General features: G+C 41.3%; 1 protein-coding gene across 1 annotated transcript in view; it reads right to left on the bottom strand.

The window, feature by feature from the left end:
• The window catches only part of SLC5A1 (solute carrier family 5 member 1), a 145,299-nt gene that overhangs the window by 44,627 nt on the left and 83,897 nt on the right, over positions 1-16,775 (bottom strand). Inside the window, exons 3-5 of the mRNA XM_032395102.1 lie at positions 3,443-3,547; positions 2,771-2,830; positions 1,432-1,536 (exon numbers count right to left, since the gene is read on the bottom strand). Of these exons, the coding sequence (XP_032250993.1) occupies positions 1,432-1,536; positions 2,771-2,830; positions 3,443-3,547 (270 nt within the window). The remainder of the gene's footprint in view (positions 1-1,431; positions 1,537-2,770; positions 2,831-3,442; positions 3,548-16,775) is intronic.

Genomic DNA, 16,775 nt, shown 5'->3' with positions numbered 1-16,775 from the left:
CTGGGAGGTAATGGTACAAAAGAGAAAAATAATTATGGTAAGCTGAAGATATAGATATTTCCTTTAAAGAAAGTATAGTCAAATACAATGTGTAGACTTCATTTAGATTCTGATTCAAAGAAATCAACTATAAGGAGACATTTTTTTATATAATCAGGAAAATCTGGATATGGACCAGGTATTAAACCACCTAAATTAGGAAATTCCTATAGATTTTGCTGTGTGATAATAGCACAATGGTTATGTTTTTTAAAAGTTGAAGATGTATTCTGAAGAAGTCACAGCGAAATGACATAATGTCTGGTATTTGACTTAAAATACTGCTGGGAAAAAAAGTAGAAGAAATAGATGAACAAGAATGACAAAATAATAATCATTATTAAAGCTGAGTGAAAAGTATTAGGTCCACAAGTGTTCATTATACTATTCTATCTCTGGGTATACATATTTGAAATTTTCCAAAATAAAAAAAATGCAAATGTTATTTAATATTGTTGTTGTCTTGGCTTTAAGTGATCAGGAAAATAAAAGCACTAGCAGCTGTTTTTTCAGCACACTACCTAGCTAGAGCAGAAGGCTCATTTCAGATCCAACCCGACTCAAATTTTATCCAGGACAGATCTTTTGCAAGATGCTGAGATTGATCCAATCTTACCTTTGGTGCTGGATAGAGAAGGACAAGAAAACAGAGGAAAACTGATCATACTCAATGAGAAAACTGATAGAGCAGTGAGCACTTTGTAACTCCCTATGTCTCAGAAAATGTCACTTTTCTCTCAACCCTTGGATTTGGCAATGGATGCTTAGAAATGACACAAAAAAGCATGAGCAACATCAGAAAAAAAAAAAACAGATTAAAAAATTATAACAGACAAGAAGCCTTGTGTAATGAAAAGGACATTGAAGTGGAGCCAGAAGTTTGGGTTCTACTCCTAACTCAGGATCCTGAGCAAGTATTTTCAATTCCCAGTTTTCATTTCCCTATCCATAAAAGAAAAGGGAGAATTTCTGAGGTCCCTTCAAGAGTTGTCACTGACTGCCCATGTTTAAGTGTATTAGAAATATCACCTAGAGCCAGATTCTGATCCCTTCAGGCACAAAGGCTCACAGCTAACTCTAAGGTTGGAACCAGCCCTTAGATATTGCTAATTCCCTTTCAGTCTTCTATTAAGAACAGTTTTCACTGAAACTCCTCGAACCTGTTTATGTTTTTAACCTTCCACACAGTAGAGGGTAAGGAGTTCCATGTGTTAACTCCTTGATGCATGAAATAGGACTTTACCCTAAGGAGCAAGAAGACCTAAGGTACCAAGTTAATAGAAACAAATACTGCTGCCCCTTGGTGGGCCAATATGTGCTGAGGAGCAGGAGTGGGCAGGTAGACATTGGTCAGTAGACAGCTAATGCCAGTCCCCAGGGCAGTGGACTCACCGAGATCTTGGTTAAAATGTAGAGTAACAGGGACAGAACAGAGAGGTAGATCTGGATCCGCTTGCCTCCAAATCGTTTCCTCAGGTACTCTGGCATTGTCACCACCTGCATGGGATGTAAGAGAGGTCATTGCCAGCCAAAGTGACCAGAAGACTCAGAGCAAGCAGAGCAGTGGCATCCATCATGGCATCAGAAGTATGATCAAGGGTTAACCATCATGGGTCAGAGAAGTCTGTAAGGTAGCCAGATGGCCCCCATTCTTCAATCCCATCTCAATCCCATATGCCCTACTACTGCAAGTTTAGGGCATTATCCCAGGACATTGAAGGTGCTCAATAGACACTTTTTTTAAATGAACACATGAATACATAACCAAGAAAGCAGATTTTTGCCCTGAAAGAGGAGGTGATAGATATGCATTCCTATACAGAGTGCCTACTGTAACAAGACATTATACCAATGGTAGCATCTGTTCAGTGCACCAAATTGGCCAGGCTGGGTGTGTGCTTCACCTTGCCAAGGATTGTAGCTGCAGACCTGCTCAACTGTTCTCCCAGGTACTTTCTGCAAATTCTGACTGTACTTCTGTCTCATTTTCTCAACCCTGAGCCTACTGTCTTCTGGGATCACACACATGTCACCAATAGTCCATGAGCCTCCAGAAGATGTAGAGTCTGCCCTGTGTTTTTTCTGTATTGCTTTCAGCTCCTAATGTAGGTATTCATTATATCTCACTAAACAGGTGCCACCAAAGCTGTCTTATGTAAAATGTCAGAGAGATTTAGTCAAGAGACTGAGCATGCATTCGATAGTTGAGTACCAGCTGCAAGAACTACTGACATATGTAAATGAAGGGGAAATACAGTTCTTTTTCTCATGCTGCTTCCTTTCCAGGAGCAGAGGCACACAGCTATATACCATGAGCAAATGCATGGCAGTGCCTTTCAAGTGCACACCCAATGTGAGGGGACATGATGCTTAAGAGGGCTCTGAATAGAATGAGGTTGTTTAGAGGGCTTCTTAGACAGTCAAGTCGTGGCTGAGTGGATCTGTTGAATGCCTCTAAAAGTAGTCAAAAATTTTATAACCTGGAAAAGAAAACCAAGGCACAGGTGTTCTCTGCCATTTATGCTATAAAGTCTCCTCTGCCCTTCAGGAGGATGGAGCTCATATTATATATGTGTGTGTGTTATACATATATATATTATATATATATATGATATGTGTATCATATATAATATGTGTATTATATATTATATATATGTGTCTATATATAGTGTATATATATATGTATGTGTATATATATAGCACAAAATAGAATAACAGAGCAAATACTTACCCCAGCCTTAATGTAAATGGGAACAAAAACCCAGCCCAAGGCAACCACCCAAATCAGGGCCTGAAACAAACAAAAAAAATAGGTAGAGTCAAACCAGGAGGAACCTTAGCCCATTCTGCTGCCTGCCCTCAAATACTACAGGAAAATCACCAAGCATTTTCTCTTGGGGCTCTGGGGACAACTCCCTAAGTGGCCATCAGAAACTGAAAGAGGGCTTTGCTGCCTGATTGGCCCACAGGAATGGTAGTTGGGCAATAGTGTAGGGGACTCCAGGGGGCTGCCCGCTGACATCATAGCTCCTTTTGCCTCTTCTCTGGTTTACAAGGAGTAAAATACCACTTAGAGAACTTTTAAATAATAATAATAATGATAATGGAAATCTGGTGGTAAGAATTTCCAAACCTCCAATATGGCCAAAAGGGTACAGAAGGATTTGGATTTTTAAGAGAAGAAAAAAACACTATTGCCATCATATCAGTGGTTTTCTCATGCTACTCTGTGGAAGGGCGGCAGGACCATGGACCTCCTGAAGTTGTGCCCCTCCTCCAACTGCCTCAGAGAGTGGCCCTGGTTGGTTCCCTAACACTTAGAGCATCTCTAAGCATAGATTGAACTGGCTGACTGCTAAACTTCCTTCCAGCCCCAGGACACAGTGTCTCTGATGTTACTCACATTCCATTCAAAGCCTCCAATGGCAATGCCTGCAGCAGCTCCTGTCCCCGCCAGCCCCACAAAGTGACCACTTCCAATGTTACTGGCAAAGAGAGATGCTCCAATCTGGAAACACAAAGAGAAAGTCTGGTAAGGACTCTATGTTCCACCAGGACACTCAGAGGTAGACCAAACAGGGAAGAGGCATGTCACCCACAAGAGGGACAAGAAAGAGCAGAGGCAGGCTGGGAACTTGACTGAATGTCTGTAGGGATCACTGATTCACAAGGTGGATATGGAGTCTTACATAATAGTGAAGATGAAAAGGAGAAGACTGGGGAAGAGGCAGTGTGTATCCCCAAAGCAGATCATCTTTGGGTCCTTTCTCAGCCCAATGGCCAATAACAAAGAAGACATGGGAAACTCCACAGCCCACCAAGCCTTCCTTATAAGTCTTCCAAAAGGCTGTCTGCTCAGAAGCAGGCCCTGTGCCATTCATCTCTGTGTCCCCCAACACTCCTGACAAAGGACTGGCTCTCAGTAAATGTTGACCAATACTGGCTCCCAGTAAATGTGGACAGTTTTGATAAAAGGAATCATTTAAAGGAAGTCTCTGGGCCTTAGTCCTCTCACTTATCAGAGAAGGCAGGGGTTAGAGTCTATAATTTACAGATGATTCCTAGCTATTAAATTCTATGATCCCCACTGGATGTTATATACGACTGATGAATCACTGACCTCTGCCTCTGAAACCAATAATACATTATATGTTAATTGAATTTAAATAAAAAATTTTTAAAAATGCTATGATCCCATGTGCCCCCAAGTAACATGAGATGCTACTAATAATAACTCTCTAAATCAATATAGTATTTTTATTTTTTATTTTTTACAAAAGTTTACTAGACTCCATGGACACATACACTGCATTTTTCAAGGATATACATATATCTAAATACATAGGTTAGAAGACAGATTGGAAGGATATATATTTCAAACCCAAGATTGGAAGCCTGGAAGGAAAAAGGAGAATGAGACTATGAATGGGAGATGAAGGAGAAAACATCAGGTAAAACAAGAGAGGGGTCTTGCACTAACCAATCATGAGATACTGTGCCATCAACTCAACTGTATCTGAAGCCCAAGAGAACTCTAGAAATTTCTAGAGTCCTTCTGTACCCAGGAGGAGAAGCATAGCACCATTTGATAAGTACCAAACTAGTATAATTATCCCCATTCTTGCTAAGCAATGGGGGAAGGCTGGTAGTTACTTGTCTAATATCCCTAAGATGGAACAAATCTGGAACAAAACACAGAACGCTATTTCCCAAAAGACAGATTACTCCAAGAAACTGTCCTAACTATATCAGCCCCTATCCCCAATATAAGGCAATGGATGCTTAGTACCAAATAGTTAAGTAAGAGAAGGAGTTCCCTGAAGGCCAGGCCAGAAGGTGTCTGGAATGATAAGATAATGGTATAAAATTGCATTCATTAATTCACTCAGTGAATATTAATTTAGTATTGACTCAATGTATCAAGCACTCTTCTAGACCCTGGAGAATCCACTGTGAATAGCACAGACAAGATCCCTACTCTTCAGAAGCTTATATTCTAAGCATGGAGGACATTAGGAGAAGGAAGGGAAAAATTGGGGGGGAGGGGAATTGGAGGGAGAGATGAACCATGAGAGACTATGGACTCTGAGAAACAAACAGGGTTTTAGAGGGGAGGGGGGAGGGGGGATTGGTTAGCCCGGTGATGGGTATTAAGGAGGGCACGTACTGCATGGAGCACTGGGTGTTATACGAAAACAATGGATCGTGGATCACCACATCAAAAACCAATGATGTATTGTATGGTGACTAACATAACATAATAAAATTAAAAAAAAAAAAAAAAGGGTCTGCCTTCAGCTCAGGTCATGATCTCAGGGTCCTGGGATCAAGTCCTGCATCGGGCTCTGTGCTCAGCAGGGAGTCTGCTTCTCCCTCTGTGCCCCACCCCCACTCGTGCTCTCTTTCTCTCAAATAAAAATAAAAACTTAAAAAAAAAAAAGCTTATATTCTAAAAGAGGAAACATAAATAAATTTTTTAAAAAGAGAGATCAGAGAATGACGAGTAGAGAGGATGTGATGGAATAACTAGTTGCAACTGGAGTCAGGAGATCCCTCTGTGTGGATGACCTCTAAGTTAAGATTGAAGTGATAAAAGAAGTCCACTATGTCAAAATCAGAAAGAAAGTAGTCATAGTTGAGAAGCAAAAAGGCCAGAGTGGCTGGAGTGTGGTAGGCAAGGAGGAGGGTGTTGTGAGATGAGGCTGGGAAGCTGGGCAGGCATACATCATGTAGGTCCTAGCAGGCAAGGATAGGAAGTTTGGATTTTATTCTAAGTGTGGGAAGCCACTGGAGGGTTTTTTTTTTGGTGGGTGGGGAGGCAGAGGGAGAGAGAGAATCTTAAGCAGGCTCCACGCCCAGCACATGAGCCCGACACAGGGTTCAATCTCACAACCCTGATATCATGACCTAAGCCAAAATCAAGAGTCAGATGCTCAACCAACTGAGCCACCCCGGCACCCCACCACTACAGTGTTTAGTCAGGGGAGGGACAGGACTTAATTTGCTTTTAAAGATTGTTCTCAAGCACATGGCGAATGTAGTGCTTGGGGCAAGGGGGAAAACAGAGAAACTGTATAGGAAGTTAATGCTGTATCTACATTAGAGGACAGTGGCTTGGTCTCTGGTAGTAACAGTCAAGACAAAGGCAAGTGTAGAGATTGAAGAGTATTTTAGAAATAAAGTTGACAGGAGTCCTAAATCTAGGAATTACCCTTGACGGATCAGATGTGGGAAATAAGGGAGAGAGTAATCAACAGTAACTCCTAGATTCAGGACTTGAGTAGGTGGGTGCCATTTATTAAGAGGAAAATGGATCCATAGATGAGTGGATAAAGAAGATATGGTAAATATATACAATGGAATATTACTCAGCCATAAAAAAAGAATGAAAACTTGTCATTTGCAACAACTTGAATGGACCTAGAGAGTATAATACCAAGTAAAATAAGTCAGTCAGAGAAAGACAAATATCATATGATGTCATTCATATGTGGAATTTAAGAAAAAACAAAACAAACAGAAAAAAGAGACAAAAAAATCACTCTTAAATACAGAGAACAAATTGTTGATTGCCAGAGGGGAGGTTTCAGGGGATGGGTGAAATAGATAAAAGGGATTAAGTGTACATGTATCTTGATGAGCACTGAGAGTTGTATAGAATTGTTGAATCATTATATTGTATACCTAAAATTAATATAACGCTGTATTTAATTATACTTGAAATTTAAAAAAGAAGAAGGGGAAATTGGGAGGAAAGGAGGCTGTTCAGAGACATTCACCTCTTTCTCCTCAAAACTTGGTGGGGCTAACAGTCCACTTTTAGTCCGAATTCCCTTCTGCATGTAGCCTGCCTGTCCTGGCCCATTACCTTTGCATTTATCATCTCTCACTTGATAAATTATTAAGCCTAATGTTGTACTATTAAGGGCATAATTACCAGTAATGATTAACTACCTTAGATTAACCTTAAGTTCAAGAAGTCTTCTCCAACATCCCCCCCAAAGGGAAACACTGGACTTTAAGCAGTTGCAGGCTTTCCTGAGGTACTCCCTCACCATCTGATGGAATGGGGATCAGGAGAGCTTTGGGGTTACCACATGTCCTGCCCAGATTCAGTTAATTTCTGTCATGATCACTACTATTCTCCCAGTCACTTGCCCTGGCCTCATTCTGGACTTCCTCCCTTCACCCCATGGCTTTAACTCAATCATTTACCAAAACCCTGACTCTGCCTTCACAATGTTAAAGGCATCTAGCACTTCTTATACTGCCCTTGTATAGGCTGTAATTATCTCTCAGCAGGCTTCTGGATGATCTCCAGTCTCCCCCTACCCACATGGCCAGTTCCACAAAGCACAACTCTGATCAAGCCACATTTCCATATTCAAAGACCCTCCACAGCCCCCAAATGGGCCTGCCAAGCAGTCTTCCTGGAAGTTCCAGGTTTAAAGATGTAGTCCTCGGGGTGCCTGGTTGGTTAAGCATTTGCCTTTGGCTCAGGTCATAAACCCTGGGTCCTGGGATCAAGCCCTGCGTCTGGCTCCCTGCTCAGTGGTGAGCCTGCTTCTCTCCCCACCCCCACTCATGTTCTCTCTCTCTCTCTCTCTCTCTCTCTCTTAAATAAATAAATAAAATCTTTTAAAAATCTACCAAAAAAAAGATGTAGTCCTAGGAATTCAACAAGATTTCAAGTTAAAATCCCCTCCAGTGAGAAGTATGAAATTAAAAAATTAGAGTTTGAATACTTTCTTGACCTCTTACTATCTGGGTGATCATAATATCTGTGAGCTTCAATTTCTCTCATGACAGGGTTATTCAGGAGTCAAATGAGATTATGAATCAGTAATGACTGACATTTAGCCAGCCCTCAATCAGAGTCCTTACTTTCCTCCAAGAGGACAAAGACAATTCACAAGACCTACAATGGACAATGTTATAGACTGAATTGTGTTCCCCAAAAATTTATGTGTTGTAGTCCTAACCATCTAATGTGACTTTATTTGGAGATAGGGTAATTAAGGTTAAATTAAGTCATAAGGGTGGGGCCCTAATCTGATAGGACTGGTTCTTATAAGAAGAGGAAGAGACACCATCTCTCTCTCTCCCCCCTCTCCCCCCTCCCCCTCTCTCCCTCTCTCCTTCTCCCCCTCTCTCTCCCTCTCCCTCCTTCTCTCTCCCTCTCTCTCCCTCTCTCCCCTCTCCCTCTCCCTCCCCCCTTCCCCTGTCCCCCCCCATTCTCTACTCAGAAAAGAGGATACACAGACAGAAGGTAGTCATCTAAAAGCCAGAAAAAGAGGTCTCACCAGAAACCAACCCTGACAGCACCTTGATCTTGAGCTTCCAACCTCCAGAAATGTGGAAAAATAAATTTCTCTTGTTTAAGCCTCCAAGTCTATGGTATTTTGTTATGGCAGCCCAAGCAGACTAGTAACAGACACCACTGCTTTATCATTTCCACTCCCCCGCCAGGTTTTCAATTCTGCCTTCCTCCCACTAAAGCTCATTAACAATGCTTTCATCACTCTGATTTCCCAAACACTCTGTCCACTCCTCACCCACATTCATGCCCATTTGGGAATCACGCCCCATCCAGGGAGTGACCCGGTGACATGAATAATCATGGCCTTCTCTATAATTTCCTCCCACCATCCCTATGAGTTCAGGATTTTAGACTTCATCTAAAATTCCCCCAGCTTGACCTTCCTTCTCACTAACTTCTTTCCAAGCCTTCCTCATCCCCTGATGGGATTCAGGAAGCTATTACAAGTATTTAGATGGCTTTGCTGTAATTGTGCAAGTTGAGCTGGGTCTGACCACACCCAACAGGTTTGATAGCATGGTAATTGGGGAAATAACATAATGTGACATCAAAAATGGCAAAAAGACTATGTTTCCCTTTGAATTTTGGGAAATTCATAATCACATTATACTGCCTAAACTTCCTACCCTAGAAAGTTGGCAGGAGAGGAAATATATGGAGAAATTATAGAATCATAAGTCTTCCAGAGTTGTATGGACCCACAAATGTCACAGCTTGAATCCCCTCTGCAACAACCCCCTAAGTGATGGTCAGTTTCTGGATGCACACCTCTACTGACAGAGAGCTCCCCACTTTACAATGCAGCTGAAACCATAGAGCAATTCTAGTGGTTAAAAAGTTCTTCTTTACCTTGAGCTGAAATCTACCCATCTGGCTACTTCTGCCTTCTGGAGTGATACAGAACAAGTCAAATCTCTCTTCCACAAGCTAGCTCTTCCAATGTCTAAGGAAAGGGGGTTGTGCCTACCCTCAAATCTTCTCTGGGCTAAGCTTCCTCTTTTCATGTGTCTAATCCTCACTGGCCATGGACTTGAATCTCATCAGAAATTACAGGCCTTCAAGGCTGTCTGCAACCCAGCCCCCTCCTCCTTCTCCATCCCCAGCAGCCTCTCCATACTGTTTCGTATCCCTTACACTCTGCTAAATTACACTGACTCAGTTTCCTAGATATGCTCTGGGCTTTCCTACCTTCTGTTTTTATTTATGCCATTTCCCTCTGCTTGAATCTCCTCTCCATCAAACTCTGATGTCCCCAAAACACTGACCCAGTCTTCAAAAGGAATCCTAGTTCTATCTCTCCACTGACACCATTCAGAGCTGATCTCTTCCTCCTCCAATCTCTTACTCCCACTCCTCGTCTGTTGCACTCTCCTGGGGCATGACACTGTTTCTGCACAAGTGTTGCCCCCCACATATCTTCTAGTCCTCAAAGAGAATTTCTGCTTCTGTCTAGCATAGAACCTTTCTTGCACGTGACAAGCATGCCATAAAAGTCTGCTGAGTGAGTGAGTGGGTTGGTGTATCAATTCCTAGGATGCTGGCGATCAAGTGCCTTAGAGTTGTATTTATTCCCACTGGCTGCTTAGAGTTGGGACTCTTCATAGGGATGTGTCAAGGATGGCTCTCTCCTGAGCAAGAGGCAATAAACTTGGCCTGCTAGGCCCAGATGGTGCCCAGCAGAACAATGGGGCATGCTAGGACTATGCACTACTCTGAGATGTTAATGTGGTGACCTGTAAGATCAGTGTTAGTAACAACAAGACCTCAGGTGGAATCTGACCTTCTGGGTTAGTCCATCAAACAGGCAAGTAAATAGGTTCTCCCATATATTTCTGACATAAATGTAATTCCAGAAAGTAGTTTGTTGGTACATATCAAAATCTCATCTCCTTCCACCATATGATCCTACTTTTAGTACTCTACCTTAAGCAAATTATCAGAAATACAAAGATTTATATATAAGAATTTCATTAGTATGTTCATTGCCATGTTATTTATAATACAGGAGAGTTTGGAAACAACATAAATGTCCAACAATAGGAAGACAACCGGATAAATTAAGGTACATACCTGTGATGGAGTATTACACAGCCATTAAAATCATTGAAGAATTTGTTATGATGGGAAGATGAAAGTGATAAAATGTCAAATAAAAAATAACATACAAGGTTTTATAGAGAGAGATAGTGATAGAGATAGGGATATATCTCCAAGTTTAACAGTGGTTATCTATGAAAGAGAAAATAATGAATGTGTTTTTGTACCTTTTTTGTACTTTTCCAATCTTTCCACAATGAGTTTGTGTAATTTTATAAGGAACACAATTCTTTAAAGCCTTCAACAATAAAGGGAAATCATTCCAGAACTGTCTCAGATTCACTTGCAGAGCCTGAGAACAAAGCATGCAGGAAAGTTATGTCTTTGTTGGGGGCAATATAAGAAAAGACATGAAAATGTCATTGAATGCTACCTAAAAATTATGTTCTGTGTGACAGGAAAAAGAAAATAGGAAATATATGGGACAGCCTATTTACTTGCCAACATCCAGTCATCTTTTTTTTTTTTTTTTTTTTTTTAAAGATTTTATTTATTTATTTGACAGAGAGAGATAGTGAGAGCAGGAACACAAGCAGGGGGAGTGGGAGAGGGAGAAGCAGGCTTCCCGCCGAGCAGGGAGCCCGATGTGGGACTCGATCCCAGGACCCTGGGATCATGACCTGAGCCGAAGGCAGACGCTTAACGACTGAGCCACCCAGGCGCCCCCAACATCCAGTCATCTGATGTTAGAACTGGAATTACCTTGGAAATAATTAAGGTCAAGCTTGTTATTTTCAAATGAAAACAAAATTATAGCCCAGAGGAAGAAAGTGATTCAAGTTTACACATTAATGTTATCTTTACTTCCACACCTTTAAGAAAGTAAAATAGTATGACACTCCAAACTCTAACCCAAGAGTCAAGAATTGCTTAAGGCAATGGACGACATCTGTGTGTGTCTTCCTTGTTTCACCATCAGAGGCAGCTAATGGATTTACAAAAAGTATCAATAATCATGCTTGAAAGCATAATTAAGTGGTATGGACCCCACTCTCTTCCCTTCCTTCTAAGCACACTGGGAGACTTCGAATCTCATTCTAATCTTGGCTCTGTCAAAACAAATTATATGACCATGAGCCAGTCACTTCCTGGTCTTGAGCCTCAGTTTCCTCCACTATAAAATGAGGATAAGAATCCTTAGCTTACCTCACAACAGGGTTCTCAGGCTTAAATGAGGTGACAAATATGAGACACCATTAAGAAAGTTTTGCCCCTAGGGGCACCTGGATGGCTCAGTAGTTAAGTGTCTGCCTTTGGCTCAGGTCATGATTCCACGGTCCTGGGATCCAGCCACATTGGGCTCCCTGCTTGGCGGGAAGCCTGCTTCTCCCTCTCCCACTCCCCTTGCTTGTGTTCCCTCTCTCGCTGTGTCTCTCTCTGTCAAATAAATAAATAAAAATCTTTTTAAAAAAAAGAAAGAAAAAAAGAAAAGTTTTGCCCCTGTATGAGGAAAGTGGCAGGCGAGGACAAAAAAAGAAAAGAAAGATAAGGGAGCATGTGATGTGATGAGCACTGGGTGTTATACACAACTAATGAATCATTGAACATTACATCAAAAATTAATGATGTAGTATATGTTGGCTAATTGAAATTAAATTTAAAAAAAAGAAAAAGTTCTGTTCCACAAAGGCATGCAATTCTGAAGAAATACTGATAATGCTTTTGTACAGCCCATGTTTTTATGGAGTGCCCCGAATTTCCTGAAAGAAACAGAATGGTCGTTTTCTCTTAGAGGGAGCAAGATCTTCACAGCTCAATTGGAAAATACACTCAGTTAATTTCAGGAAACTGTTTTCTTTGTTAATGGACCATATAATACCCAGAATGTCCAGAGCTCTAGAGATGGCTTTTTGCTCCCAACTTCTATCTTCCCTTTAAGGAATGATACAAGAATATCCCAGAGCCTCCTCTCCACCCTTTCTCTGGGCTGTGCTAGATGCTTGCCTTGAGATATCCTCAGACAATGGTTCTCAAACTGTAGCATGCATCAGAATCTACAGAATGTTTTTTTTTTTAAGATTTTATTTATTTATTTGACAGAGAGAGAGACAGCAAGAGAGGGAGCACAAGCAGGGAGAGTGGGAGAGGGAGAAGCAGGCTTCCTGCTGAGCAGGGAGCCCAATATGGGACTCGATTCCAGGACCCTGGGACCATGCCCTGAGCCGAAGGCAGAAGCTTAACGACTGAGCCACCCAGGCACCCCCAGAATCTAAAGTAAAAATACAGAACATCCGGTTATATCTGAATTTCAGATAAACAAATTCAGTTTTAATAATATTATGTTCAAATATTGCATAAGACATTACACTAAAAAAGTATTCATTGTTTCTCTGAAATTCAGATTTAATTAGCCATCCTATATTTTTATTTGCTAAATCTGGCAACTCTAATCACAATCACCTGGAAATTTTGTTAAACCACAGATGGTTGAATCCCATTCTTTCAACTTTCTGATTCAGTGGGTCTGGGTTGAAGGTGGAAATTTTGCCTTTCTAACTAGAGCCCAGGTCTTGCTGATGCTGCTGGTGTGGGTACCACAGTTTGAGACGTCTGTCCTGGGAGAATAAGAAAGGGAGAGGGATGACTAACTTTTACAGTGCCTCCTCTAGGCCAAGTGTGGGGCCAGGCACCCCATTCACTTTAACTTACATCATACTCACTATAGTCTGTGAGATAAGGATTATTCTCATCTTCATTTTACAGGTGAGAAGACTGAAGACCAGAACAGTGATTTGCCCAACGTCCCACAGCCAAACATGACCAACATCCAAGGGACAGAAGGGGAGGCCATAGCACCACTCGGACTTTTTTCCTTCTTCCCTAGACATTCCCTTCTGAGCATCCCTGAAGGGGCACAGTCAGGTCAGACTCCCCTACCCATCTCACTGTAAATTTAAGAATAGCATGTGTATATCTCCATCATGCTTTTATTTCAGATTCTGCCCTCATCCTCTGGGGAACTGGTCTTTAATCTGAATTAGTATTTGATTCCATTAAAGATATCTTTTCACAGGAGAGATTTGGAAAGATTTAACCTTTGACTCTTGCCATCTCTTAAGGATCACAATTCCTGGACTGGGATAGAAAAGAAGGTGGGGTTCATATATTCAGACCATTTTATTTCTGAGATTCTGGTAAATATTTAGACACACGCCTTGCTCCAGAGCCATCATAATCTCTTTACTTTACGTCAGCTTATGTCCTTCATGAACAATGGTAGCCATTCACTCATTATCTTCACAAATCTCTCTCCTTGCCCTAAGAACCAAAAGGGCAGGAAATCAGGAAACCACTGCCAAGGCTGGCATTTTCCCATGGGTTGTTGGCACAAAAGGCAGGTGAGGTCTTCTAGTGGCATTTATAGGTCAAGGAGGCTAGAGACCAACCCTCTCACCAATTCAGATGGACTCATCCTTGGGATCATCAACAACTTCGGGTCCCTCACTCAAAGGGCCTGATTGATATGCATTGTCTCCCCTACACTGGCCTCCTTTCAGTTCCTCAACTATCCCAAGATCCTCTCCACCTCAGGCTTTTGACCATTTTGTTCCTTCTGCTTGGAAGAATGGCTATCTGCTGATCCTTCATGTCTCAGCCTAAATGCTCAGTCCTCAGAAAGGCCTTTCCTGATCCTCTTACGTAGGTTGAGAAAGACCCCTTTCCTTCCCTCTCACCCTTGACTCAAATACACTTCCTTCTTAATACTTACCACTATTTGTAATTTTGGATATATTTTGTAAGACTGTGTCACACACACACTAATATATGCCAGCACCTAACACAGAATGTGGCACATAGTAGGTAATCAACATGTAAATATAGAATGAAATAATAGCAATGCATAAATGGATAAATGAATTCACAGTTTAAGAAGGAAGATCTGGAGATGAGATACAATAATAATGATGATGGGGGTCACTGTCTGGTTCAGTCCATAGAGTATACTACTCTTGATCTCAGGGTCATGAGTTTTAGCCCCACATTGGGTGTAGAGATTACTTTAAAAAATGATGATGATGATGATGATGATGATATTAAGAATAGCCATCTTGGGTAGTACTAATTATGTAGTGTTATAAAAGATTTATGTATTTTAATTAACTGAATCCTCAAAACAACTCCATAAGATAGGTGTTATGTTCTCTATTTTTCAGTTGAGGAAATCAGCACAGAGAGGTTAAGTAACTCACCCAAGGCTACAAAGCTAGGAATGGGGGAACTGGGGTTCAAAACAAAGCAGCCTGGCTCCAGGGCCCATGGTCTTAGTCCCAACTCTAAATCACCTCCTTAATATAAAATTTACCTAAAGAGAAACATATAGCTCTAGGTGACCTAAAATGTGCCATGCCAATGGTAGAAAGGGAAAGCCCAGATACATTTCTAACATGAATAATCCAAAGTCTTCATCTTAACCGATAGTTTCAGCACTCTTCTGACTTCAAACAACTGGAAGTGTTGATTATAATTTACTTTTTCCTTTCTCTGTCTGGGAAAGTGCTAATGTGTTAGAAAATGCTGGGAAGGTATCCAGAGAGAAAGGAGAAACGAGGAGTTTATGCACCAACTAGATGACAGGAAATTGGCTACACACCCATCAACTGATGCCTAAGAACACAAAGAATACATGGGGGGGTGGGGTGAGTGGCTGTGCATTAATCAGAGAAACTCCTCAGAGGAGATTAAGCCATGAAGAGTGACAGGGAAATGGCCCCACCAAAAAGAGAGAGAGGGGAAGAAGGACAGAAAGAGAAGGTGAGGGAAGGAAGAGAAGAAAGGGGAAGGATGAGGTGGTGGTAGAGGAAGAAGAAAAGGAGAAGAGAGAAAACAGGCTATTCAAGAGCAAGGTAGCAACTGTCACATTCAGCAAAAACCCTCATCACAAAAGAGATATATATCTATGGGACCTGCCAACCAAGTTTTGCAAAACCCTGACTCAACTTGAGAAAAACCAAATGTCTGAGATAGTAAGGGAGCATACTCATACCAGACTTTTCCAAGGGGTCCAATGAGGGCTGAAATTTGCTTTTCCAATTTTACTACCAAGAGCCTTAAAAAAACAAAATCTGAAGAAAAAAAATGTTCTCTGTACACAGAAACAGAAATGTGGAGCACTGCTGGAGGAAGGCTTTGACTTGGACCCAGAACCCTCCTAACCTCCTAAATTCTTACCACTGCCTACACTCTGTGGCCATTGCTCCAGAGAGCAAAATGCAGGCTAAGGTCTTAGGTGACATCAACAAGAGGATCCAGCATGAGTGTCTAAGGACATGTCCCTCTCCTCCCTCTTATTTCTTTAATTCAGCACATATTTCTCAAATGCCCACTAGATGCAAGGTCCTGGACTAGGTATTAGAAGAAGAAAAAAAAAGATTAAGAAAAACATAGCCTCAGCTCTGGGGTAAACAAAATCACACATAGCTTCATACAAATAGAAAACAATCAGAGTGGGAAGAAAGGGTCAACTGGACTTACTGGTCACTTCTACCCGGGCTTATGAAGGTCAAGTACTTGTCTGTCTTCAGTCTCACATCTTCCTGAGATTTGCTCCCTTGATGAGAGCTCTTCTGCCTCTCCTATGTCCACTCGCCTAGTTCATGCTCTTTCTCTCTCATTCATGAGTTACCACCTATATCTTAGGCCTGCCAGACTCTTCCAAGACCCACTCCAGTATCATCCTAAGTAAATAAACTTTAATTTGATCATTAGGATATAAAGACTTAAATATTAAATCAGATATATTTTACTCAAGAAAGTTTAGTAAGTATAAAAAGTTGTCTTCTTTCCTCAGGGAAAATTTTCATCAGGGTCTCTGTTCAACCCTAAAGGAAAGAATTTCTTGGTTTTCAGATAAACCTTTAGACTGTACCAATTGATCTCATAAACTTCCATCCCAAAGGATAGGAAGAAAGGGACCTGAATAACCAGAAAAAGAGAAAGAGTCCTAGCTCTGTAATTATCTTATATGAACTTGGGCAACCCATTGGGTTAATCTTCATTCTTGCTGGATCACTCAGATATGGGATATGATAGTCTTAAAAAGTTTTCAGTTGAAAAAAGAAAAACAAGAGCTAAACCTGAGAGTTTACTGTGCATATGTCCTCACAACAATCTCAAGTAAGTACTGTTATCCCCATTGTAGAGGTAACAAATGCAAGACACAGAGATGCTTAGTAATTCAAACAGGGTCACACAACCATTAAAGGGCAGAGGTTGGATTTGAACCCCACCAGCCTGACTCCAGATTCTAGGCCTGAACAAGGGGTCAACAAACTAAGTCCTATAGACCAAATCTGGCCCTCTGCCTCTTTTTATAAATAAA

The sequence above is a fragment of the Phoca vitulina genome, unplaced genomic scaffold (assembly GCF_004348235.1).
Source record: "Phoca vitulina isolate PV1807 unplaced genomic scaffold, GSC_HSeal_1.0 scaffold82, whole genome shotgun sequence".
Taxonomy (NCBI): domain Eukaryota; kingdom Metazoa; phylum Chordata; class Mammalia; order Carnivora; family Phocidae; genus Phoca; species Phoca vitulina.
Note: the sequence above shows the minus strand (reverse complement) of the source record. Positions and strands in the feature narration are given on the sequence as shown.